Source organism: Otolemur garnettii, unplaced genomic scaffold (assembly GCF_000181295.1).
Source record: "Otolemur garnettii isolate 467f Iridium unplaced genomic scaffold, OtoGar3 scaffold00023, whole genome shotgun sequence".
Lineage (NCBI taxonomy): Eukaryota > Metazoa > Chordata > Mammalia > Primates > Galagidae > Otolemur > Otolemur garnettii.
This window is the reverse complement of record NW_003852418.1, coordinates 18,217,457-18,228,968: the sequence shown is the minus strand read 5'-3', so window position 1 is coordinate 18,228,968 and position 11,512 is coordinate 18,217,457. Positions and strand designations below refer to the sequence as shown.

Here is an 11,512-nt window from a genome sequence, read left to right as displayed (position 1 = left end):
CCCCCCGCCTACCCAGTAATTAACCACATTTATGATGGCAAAGGATGTCCTCAATGGTTGCCCTTTGAGTCCTGACACGTGGTGCTCCCACTTATACCATTCCTATTGTTAAACAAAGCAAAATTCAGCACTGCTAGCAATGCAGCTAACAGAGTGATCAAAGAACAACAGGGTTTCTTGCCCCTCAAATTAAAAAAAAAAAAAGGCCCTTGCTTTGGGAATCATGGAAGTAGCCTAGAAAAACTGCCAATACATGTGCTTTCTGCATTTAAGTATTCTGTCATGGAAGCCTGGGGGCTGCAGTGATCTCACACAATGTCAAGTGAGATGTGACCGATGTTTAGGTAAATTATACACCTATCTCTCTATATAACTAGCTCCCAATGCCTGAAATTTTAATTGTAGTTTGAAACTTTACGACTCCAACCACATAATCAAAAGACATTTTTCAAGTCAGAGATAAAATAAAAGCAAAATTCTTATATTGGATATTGCTCATTAAGAAAAGAAACACATCATCGGCATTGTAATTTCTTGTTCTAATAACTTACCTCACATCAATAAGATCACACTTATTTCCTGCAATGGCAACTACAATATTAGGTGGGCCATGCTGTCGAAGCTCTTTTACCCAATTCTTTAATGTTGAAAATGTCTCCTGTAACACAAGAAAGAATAGTAACTGGGGAGCTAAGCAATTACAAAAGAGTTTTCAAAATAGTCTGAAGAAAACGATACATATCCTTACTTCTTTTGTGATATCATAGACGATTATAGCTGCAGCTGATCCTCGATAGTACATTGGTGCTAAGGCACGAAACTGCAGAGGAGGGGGGGAAAATAAACAACGAAATTGGAAAAACTGGTTAAATATGTTTTTTCCCTAGACTTTTAAGCCATTATCTCTGCACAAAAGGTACTCTTTTTCTTAAGTCAAAGATGATGACATGATGCTTTAAAGCAAATGAACCAGTAATTACCAAAGGCAAAAACTTTTAATGTAACGCTGAAATGTCTCTCAGAAGATAGATTCGAATACAGTTTTGTAGGAATTAAATATGGTGCTATAAACAATTGTTTCAGTTAAAAAGGCTTTTTAATTGAACTCAATGTTATAATTCCCAAATTCATTTGTTCAACAGCCCTTTAAACTTTGGCTTCCCAAACTATCACGGAGATAAAAATAATGCTGTAAATAGTTCTCTAGAGAAGGGGCTGCATTTGGGTGTCGTAAAGAAAACCCTGTAATCTAAATGCTGATTGTCCTTCAGAAATGAGTCCACATTTACATTCACGACTTGGATGAGTTTGCTACTTGCTTTTTTGATATTTACATGCACTTGGCAATTCCCAAATGCTGGGTACAGACCTCATTTCATTTACATGAATGCAACTTTGTACTCAGATTTTCTTCCCACTCACCCACCTCCCTTCTCTGATACACATAATAGGGGGGAAAGAAAAGGGAACAGAGAGGGATAACTAGTTAAATAGCCAGGGTGATTTAGCAGGCCATTTTTCTTGGGAAGTGTGAGATGGAAAATGGGAAACTCTTACCCTGTCCACTTCAGTTCCTGGGCACACATCTCAGTGTGTGTATCTTACTCACTGAACGTGATGCCAATGTTTAACATAAGAATTTTGCCTACGAGGTATGACAATTATGTTCACGATCTCCTGCTTGGAAAAAGTGCTACATAACCTCATTGCCGAAGCTATGGATGACTTCAGTGCCTCGTCCACCCTTCAAAGCACTTTTTTTGAGGATGAGTTCGCCTGTTCAATTGTCAGATCTTGTACAATGAGAACTCTGATGGCTATTCCAGAAAAGGAGCTACCAAACTGCTTAGAAGGGTGCACTAGGGGCTGGCATCAGTTTACAGTGTCCCATGAAGAGCGCTCTGAAGGTGACCACAGTGATGAGATTCAGCAATGAGGTACGCAGCCCTTTTTCTAGGATGAATTTGGGAACTTAATTGTCCGACCTCACATACCTGATCTTTACCTTATACCCCTACATGCCACTACTGAACTCACGTCCTGTTCTGTTTCTGGTGGCTTACCTACAAACACAGGTAAGAATCGTCACCACAGGGAGCCATCTGGTGCACACACTTTATCTGCATACTGAATTATCAATTCTTTAACTTCTTATCCGATGAGTTTGATCCTTTGGCTTTTAAACTTTTATATTAGTTTGAGTTTTACAAAGGAAGTGAAGTTCTGACTGTTCCTCTACTAGGAAGTCAATACCCCCACTGAGCATGATGCCATTTCATCCTGGGGCCTAGCACCTGGCACACTGTCGGTAACCAAAACCTGGTGAGCCAATGGGGAGGGCAAACTAAGCGTTGGACCCAGATGTCCAGACTCAGAAACTTTTACCAGTCTTTGTGAGAGGAATCCGTGACTGTGGGCTGAAAGCCTACTAACTTCCAGTAAAACGACAGATTAACTTTGAGAGAGAACAGAAATAAAGGTTGTAAGCAAGAACGCAGTACAGAAAAGGAGATGACATAATGACGTAAAGACTTAAAGGGCTGTACCGGCTTCCCCAGCGCGAGAGGCACTGAGACGGAAGCAGGCACAGGACAGACGGGCTGTGGGGGGAGCTTCTGGATTAGATGTGCCCAAGTTGGCAGTGCCCCTTACAGGGTGTGTTTTTTTTCTTTCTTCGAATTTGTAAGATAAAGTTCATGTGGAGAAAAGCAAAGATCTTAGCACAATCTGATAAACAGACAAATGTATAAAATTTATACATCTATACATCTATCAACACAGAAGGGTCCCTAAGATTCTTCTTATGGTGTCCCCCTTTAACCTTGGTAGTGACCCTTGTCTTCAAGTCTATTTTATTGATATTCTTATAAACACAATAGTTTTCTTTTGCTTATTATTGGCATAGAATATTCCCTTTCATTCTCTAATTTTCAATCTCTGTTTTCTTTGATTTTATATTTAAGGTCATTCTCTTATAACAGGGATATCCTGAGGTTCTACTTTATGATATAATCTGACAAACTATGCCTTTTAAGTGCAATGTTCAGTTCCTTTACATTTAATGTGCTTACTGGTATATTTGGTTTAGGTCTGCTACTTTACTTATTTTACTAATTTTTAGAGACAAAGTCTAGCTCTGGTTGCCTAAGTTAGAGCACTGTGGCTTCATCCAAGCTCACTGCAGTCTTGCACTCCTGGGCTCAAGCAATCTTCCTGCCTCAGCCTCCAGGGTAGCTGGGACTACAGATATGTAGACATCACTCCTGGCTAATTAAAAGAGCCGGTGTCTTGATGTATTGCGCGGGCTGGTCTCAAATTCCTGTCTTCAAGTAATCTCCCCCTGAGAACTCTCAAAGTGCTATAATTATAGGCATGAGCCACTGTGCCTGGCCCTGATTTTTTTTCTGTTTTCTGCTATTTTATAGTTGTTTCATTTCTTGTTAAATTTCTCTATTCCTCCACCTACCCTTCTGCATTAATTGAATTTTTTTAGTATTCAATTTTAATATATTAATTCCTCAACTGGATTTTTAGCTATATTTTCTTGTATTATTTTTATAAGTGGTTGCTCTTGTAACAACATACAGTGTAGATTTTTCTACAGTCTACTTAAGAGTTTAAAATGTACTCCATGTAATATCAGAACTTTGCAAGAATGTGTTTCACCTATTTTTTGTATAATTGTCAAAAATCTTAAATCTATATACACTATAAACTGTACAATCCAATGTTATAATTTTTGAATCAAATAGCCAGTTACCCTATTGCTTCCTACTGATCTCAGCTATCATCTGGTGTCACTTTCCTTTAGCCTAAAAAACTTTTAGAGACTGTTACTGATGAATTCTCAGTTTGTGCTTTTATAAAAAAGCCCTTACTTTGACTTCCTATTTGAAAGATAATTTTGGCAGCTGACAGGTTTTTGCTTGCAGCCCTTTCAGGAAGACACTGTTCTAATGTTTCTGGGCTCCCCTGTCGCAGTGAGAAGTTACCCATCACTTACACGGTTACTGCCCTGGGTCTTCTACCTCTGGCTGCTTTTGACATTTTCTCTTTATCTTTGGTTTTCTGCAGTTTGATTTTGATGTACCTAGATATGGTTTTCTTTCTATGTAAAGGTTTCCTAAACTTCTTGGATTTGTAAATTTCACCAGTTGGGGGAATTTTCAGCCATTAGTTCTTGAAAAGTCTTGTTTTCTGTTCCCACATCCCTCTTTGCTCCTTCTGGGTCTTCAGTCACACCTGTGTTCAGATGGTCTCAGTGTACCCCTATGATCCCTCCGTGTGAGACTCTTCACGTTTCCTACTTTTTTTTACCCCATTTTCCTGATTACTCTGGTCTATCACCCATCCAGTGAATTCTTCCTCTTAGATATTGCAGTTTTTGGTCTTAGCATTTCCATTTGCCTCTTTATTAGTTTCCATTTTGTGGGAGATTTCCCATCTGTAGTCAAGTCATTAGGACTACGTTTAACACTCTGAACATATTTAAAATATGCTTTAAATTCTGTGTCTGCAAATTCTAGTAACAGGGTCACTTTGGGGTTTGCTTCTACTTCATGTTTTCCTGTTTCTCTCTGTGTGTGGTAATCCTGTTTGTATGCTGGGCGGTGGATGGTACACTGTAGACTCCAGTTTCTGTTATCATTGAACTCAGCTCTAGAGGATTCTGAGCCACTAGAGCTGCTCCAGATTTTAAACATGAGAACAATTTCTTACACAACTACTGTGACAATCAAGTCTGTGCCTTCCTGGTGTCCTGACCTCTGTGAAAACAGTCATTGGGAGAAAGCACAATTAAGATATGGAAATATAATCTTTAAGGGCCATACGCAATGTCTACTATTTTCTGGTTAAAAGTTCTGTATTACCACATACAGACTGCAAGAATGTGAAATGCTTTTGCTGCATTTCTGGTATATTTATGGTATGCATTTATGGTGTGTACTTATGTATTTGCTGTATCTGTTTTGATACTACTGCAGGAGGCTTTGTTAGTGAAGGATAATTGGTGAAAAAAATGACTTAGAATAAATTTATTTAGGATGGCAAAGTAATAGGGGCAAAAGGTTTCATAGAAGCTCTACTTTGAGAAAATAAAATTAAAAATCATGAAAACAAGTTTCACTTTACCTCGTATTTGAAAAAACACAGGCTTTCAATTACAGCTGAAAGCTAATTTTTTTGATGAACACTGAATCAAAGCCGATTGATAATTTGGCTACAGTCCTTCTGATAAAACTACCTGCTAGTACAATACAAAATTATTCACTATGTGTTTGACTTTCAGAGTCTTATCATAAAAACTAAAATATTTAAGGGTTCCATCAATTTTCCCTAGGCCCCTCTTAACCCTTTGATACACAGATCATTACCTTCTGAAGCATTTATACCATCATCCTTATCAATATTTTTATCCTTCATTTAATTTAACAAGATCCCTACCATCAAGAGCTTTTTGTGACATTTGAGAAATTCTCCAACGTTGCTTCCATCGACTCACTGAAATCACTCTGCAATCGGTTAATCAAAAAAGGCTTTTCATTTTATGGTGACTTTCAGTTCCATAATAAATCTCATAAATACAGAGAACTAAGTGATAACCATGCAAACACCAAAAATTTATTATTTGAGTCATGCACTGCTCAACACTGTAAAAGCAGGTAGAATATTTGTCCTTATCTGTCCTAAGCAGGGCTGGCAATCAGCTGACATAAATACCACATGCCAGGGGGGAGAGCAGAGATAGGAAGATAGTCCCTGCTCTCAAGGAGCTCACAGTCTAACGGAAGACAACTAAGCAAACAGGTGGCAACCTCATGGATGAGGGCAATCAAACACTGCTCAGATACAAATAAGTGCCCCCACGAGTTCATTCGCTGGTTCCCCAACCAGCACCCAACCACTGCAATGTCAGGCACTATGCTCAGGCACCGGGAACACAGCAGTAAATAAGACGCTGTGGTCCCAGCTCTCAAAGTTTCTAGTGTGGTGGGAGAAACTGTCGATGAAGGTAAGTCAAGAGACATCTAATTACAACTTGTAATGAGTGTTCTGAGGAAAATGAATGAGGGCAGTGATAAGGAATGAATGGGGAACCTGCTTAGGTACGGGGGTGAGGAAAGACTTCAAGGCTGTGGGATTTAACCTGAGGCTAAAGGGATAGTGAGGGGAGCCAGCTGGTCATGCCCAGAGTGGAAGGAAGAGAAAGTTCCAGGGAAAAGAACAATGTGTGGACATGCCTGAGGGCAAGGAGCACTGGAAGACAGGAGTGCAGAGGAGGGCCCAAGGGGGCCCTGAGGAGAGCAGGGAACAGGCACAGAGGGCTTTGCAGACCTCTGTTCAGAACGCTGGCTATGGGGAGAGAAGCAGTGAAGGGTGTTACACAAGAAGATAATAGGGTCTGTTCTCTGCTTTCCAGAGGCTCCTCTGGGTCCTTAGGAGAAGTGCCACAAGTCTGGGCTGGGTGGAGGGGAAGCAGGGGAGAGTCGAGGAGGCTACAGGAATACTTGGCTGCGAGCAGGGTGCTGGGGGTGGAGATGGTGAGTATATCTGAGATATATTTAGAAAACAGGGTTGTCAGGATATCCTGCTGGAGCAAGGGTCGAGTGCTGAGGATGAGAGAGGAATCCAAGGTGACCTTCAGGCTCAGGTATGAGCAACCTCCCTGTAGGTGACATTGGAGGTGGGTCTTGTAGGTTGAATAGTTTTCCAGGCAAAAGTGGGAGCATGGGTATGTGGGTGTGAAATCCTCCTGCATGCCGGAAAGCAACAAGCAGTTTGGTACTAGAGGACAGACTGCCGGAGGGGATGAAGTGCTGACTTTGGCTGCAAGTGGCACATTCCGGACCTTGAATGCCGTGCCCAGGACAAATGGGCAGTCTTTGACCCCAAACGGGCGTCTAGACGTGCCTTGCTCACTTCTCTCAGAATTTCAAATGACTTGTGATTAGCTGACAGAAGTTTAGGTTTTCTAAAGCACTGCCATCTGGCCATTCTGGACATAAGCTCTCACCCAGCAACGACTGGCTGGAGTGAGTGCTTGCTGGAGGTGCGCTCCCCGTCCCCTCTTCTGCGCCCCTGACCTGTGGCCTGACCCCACAAGCATCTCTTGTGCAGCTCTGGGCTGTTTGATGCTTCAGGTGGGGGGCAGGTCTGCCTCTCAGAGCAGCGGCACCTCTAACTGGGCAACCTTTTAGAAGTGAGCAAACAAAAGGCAGGCAAACTGGCTCATCAGAACTTTCCACAACTCTCACCATCAGGGCAGGAGAAAGGGAAAGGCACATACTCTAGGGTGACTCTGTTTCCACGTTCTAGAAAAAGAAGATGTTATTACACATCACTGTGCATACCAGGACGGGCTCTGATTCGAAGAACAATGGAACCTATGTATACAGCACGATTCCTCATGAGGGCTTTGGTGTTTCATCAAATACATGTGAGGGGGAAACTGAAACTTGGGATTCAGTGGAAGGCAGATATATCACTAGGGGGAAGAGCCAAATGAGTTTGTGGCTAATAGGAAAGACCCCAGGGCTATGTCTGCACATATATTCAGGAGGACCCTGTAGCAAGTGACGCTCCTGAAGGAAGAGGGATGGTTGGCAAAGGTCTAGCTGTCCTAAATGCTCCATTCCAGATGGACACCACAAGCAAAGGAGAGACGTGGGGAATGGAAGACAGTGCCTAAGGTACCTCAGATGAGTAACTGGACAGGGGCACGGCAGCTGGCATTAAAGCAGGAGCAGCCATTAATCTGTACAGAGGCCTGGCGTTCATGTCTGGGACAACGCTAATGGTTTGTTTTGTTTCCCTGTATTCATTGGTGATGATTCTTGTCAGATTTTATACCATACGCAGTATCCATGTTGTCTCAGATAAGACTGTGATGACAGACTATTTTTCCTGATTACTTCTGGTGTACTTTTAAGAGCTTAAGATAGCACTGTGCATCCATCAGACGTGCTGTTTGGATAGCACTGTTTGAAAACAAAATTAAATGGCAGCTGAATAATGGGGCGGCTGTCAGAGGCACTCAGTGAGAAGATGAAGCAGCAGGCATGTGTCTGACCCCTCCCCTGCCTTCCTGCCCCCCGACTTTGGGTCGGGCTCCCTGTGACACGATGCTGCTGTGGCCAGGCCCCATTTCTGATACAGGCTCTTCCTTAAAAGGATAAGCATTGTGGCCAGTTTTTATCAGTTGGCATTTATTAAGTACCTATTGCAAGGCATTGCGTTAGCTCATCCTTTTCACTTAAATCTCAAACTTTATACACTGTAGGTTCCTCCTTTAGCTTTTAAAAGGTGGCCATAAATGAGTTGTGTTTAACTCTCCCTTTCTACCACTAATTCTTTTATATATTTCTACTAGAGGACAGAGCCCCAAATTACACACAACGCTCAGAATGGGATTTTTATCAGGACTGTTAGTCAGCATTTACTTTAAGACACTCAAAAGTATAAAAATGCCCTCAGTGCCCATTATTACTTTCTCCATCAGTGGACTTTGTGGCTCTAATTGAAAAGAAAAAGGCTGGTTTATGCAAATGGAAATAAACGCGTCTCCAGTGCACAGCAGAGGAGTGAGTACCGTGAGGTGACAGGGACGTTGACAGTCTAGTTGGAGCTTTCATTTGGGCCTCAGAAAAACAGAGTAAATTAAAGAGTGACTTACTCGTTCTTGTCCAGCTGTATCCCAGATTAGGAATTTATGTAGCTCATTTTGGTACTGGACAGTCTTGGTCATAAAAGATGCCCTATAAAGAGAGACCTAAATAATCAGAACACAATTATGTAAAGCACGTTTCCAGCCCCAGTCGGAAACATCAGTTAGAGTTAACGCTCAAACTCCCAGCTCCACACTCTATCTTAATTGTGTTCCTCTCTGGAGTATTTATAGGATGCTCAGATGCTGGCTGCATATTCTCTGTCAAAATAAAGCATTAGGCACATCTGCCCAACAAAAAGAAGGAAGAGTTCTTTGGCTTTTGATCCATATCAAAAGGACCAAGAGACAGTTTGGCAATCCAGACATTAGCCTCCCTTGTAAAGCACAGAAGCTGTTATTTAAAAAGATGTTATCATGGGAAAACTTTCTGGAAAAGCAGGGTGTCCAGGAAATGTGTGCACCAGTAAAACATATATATATTAAGCCACTTGTGTTTGTCTTCCCCCATTCCCAAGCCACAAGCCCATGTAAATAGCTAAGTGAGAACCATGTTAACACCAGAGTTAATAAAATTAACTCGCTTGCCAAACAAGCAAGAAGACAGATGGAGAAGTAACAGCTGTGCCAAGGTGACCTGTTTCACCATCAGCACCCCTGTGAACACTTGTGTTTCACTGACAAAACGCACTTCTCAGCTGAGGTTCAACGTCAGCCCTCAGGGCCTTAACCAGCCCTTGATGGGGGAAAGAATAATGGTTTGCAGGTCATACTGATCATTCTGAGGGAGCCACTCTACCCAGGGGACTTCAACGGCAGGGTTCCTATTATTTGGGGGTTGGGGGTTCCATGCTTTTTGGAGGATCTTGAGCTGGACCTTAAAGCCTGCTTATTCTCTGAGGAGCCACATGTCTGGAGCCCAGAGCACATGTCTGGACACTTGGGAGGATCTAGGACACAGGTTCAAGAGTCCTGCCCTGGCCTGGCTCTAACATGACCTTCATTTCTCACCTCACTGAGAGGGCAGCGTCCTGGGAGTCTTTAGTCTCTGAGCCCCCTCAGCGCATCCTAGTCTGGCTTGCAAAGCCCAGAGATGACCATGTCTTCTCTTCTACTGGATAACAAGCCTTCTGGGGCCAAGGGGCAAATTGTACTCTAATCATCCCAATCAGCACGATGAACTCAATGGGGAGACATTTTCAGACATGCTAAGAACTTGAAATATTTCTCCTGAGATTCAAGTAATAGATAATCTTTAAGAAAGCCCAAGTTGAAATAGAATGACTTTCTGACAAATCACTGAACTTAGTAAAGTATCAAAATCCTTAGTTTTAAAAACTTCAACTCCAATACAATAAATTCTGGGCAATATTTATATAAATCTATGGCATAGCAAGTAGCCTCCAAAATGGTACCTGGGATGAGGAAGGGAAAAGTAAATTACAAGGCAGGATCATTTTTATTGGTAGGTACTACCGACTGAGTATTTATCTACTGAAACCTTACCCCTTGGTATCCTTAGTAAAGTGCTTTGTGCACAGAAGGTATGCGATAAATGGTTATTGTATCAAGAACTTTTGGTGACTCACTATGATTAAATCAGGATGTGCGACATGATTTCTCACTTAGGAAAGATCTAAGCATCCAAAAAGCACTGTTTATTGTGAAGATTAAATGAGATGATGTATGTGAAAGTGCTTGGTAAATTGTAAAGCACTATATCTATACAAGGTATTATTATTATTATTTAAAGGCAGCTCCAGGAAATGTTTTAGTTTAGACTTTGCAATTAGTCCTAAAAGCTTGCAACCCAACCCTCCATCAATTCTGGCTGTGGTGTTACATTTAGGAGTGACAACAGGCATCCGGCAGAAGCCTCTTAACAGAGCCCACACATCTAACGCATCCATTCTGGCTGCTCAAAGGACAAGAGAAGAAATATGCTTCAAGCAGACAAAAAGCTGAGACAGGTATCTGGAATAATTAAAAGGAAATGTTTCATTATAGGATCAGAATTCACTGAAGTTCAATTCAGAATTCACTGAATTCCCTGCCAACCATTTCCCCATCAAGGAAAGATTACTCACTACTGACTTAGTACTGAGTCAGGAGAGACACACAGGCGGCTGCGATGCCATGAAAAGCACCTTGAGAGACCAAATCCAGCTCCCCTCTCTGGCCCCAGATACTCTTCCAGCTCTGCCCGACTATCACAACATGACTTTTTCCTGTCTACCCTGACATCTTCTTGGGTCTATAATCCACGTTTGCTGGTTTCTTGTCCCTTTACTGCCAACATCACTTGTCCACACTACCAATTCTTAGCATTCTGCCTCTCTTCCGTCAACCACCAGACAAGCCCTAAGAGCGACTCCACCTGCTTCTTCCACCCAATGGCAGAGCAGTGCCCTTGCTGGAAGAAAGTCACATAGCCATCTGGACCACCATGGAGATTCTCCCCCATGTCATCTCGGTCTGCCTCTGAGGCCGTCTCCCATCCTACACGATACTCAGTCCCCAGTCTCATACCTTCTTTTTGGCTCTCTTCCACTTCCTGCTACCCTCATCTTTAGGACCACAGAGAAACACTGAAGGCGTCTTCAGAGAAAACAGTGGTTATAAATCCTAAGACTGTGAATAAGCTCCCTGGGCAATTTCTGGCATTTCCACTTTTTCTGGAAAAAGTGGACTTTGGCTGATCAGAGATGTCTTATCTCTGGGATCAAACATCACGGCACTGGCCACTGCAGTCATTAAGCTGGTCTCCTCCTCCCAGGATCAAATCCTTGCAAGTGTCTCATGCCCACCTTCCCACTTACTGCTCCTTTTCTTTTTTTTTTTTTTTTT

At 42.2% G+C, this 11,512-nt stretch overlaps 1 protein-coding gene across 1 annotated transcript in view; it reads right to left on the bottom strand.

Annotated features, from left to right (window-relative positions):
* RAB22A (RAB22A, member RAS oncogene family) overlaps positions 1–11,512 on the bottom strand; it is a 56,952-nt gene that overhangs the window by 6,785 nt on the left and 38,655 nt on the right. The window contains exons 3-5 of the mRNA XM_003787729.3: positions 8,675–8,756; positions 749–820; positions 552–658 (exon numbers count right to left, since the gene is read on the bottom strand). Of these exons, the coding sequence (XP_003787777.1) occupies positions 552–658; positions 749–820; positions 8,675–8,756 (261 nt within the window). The remainder of the gene's footprint in view (positions 1–551; positions 659–748; positions 821–8,674; positions 8,757–11,512) is intronic.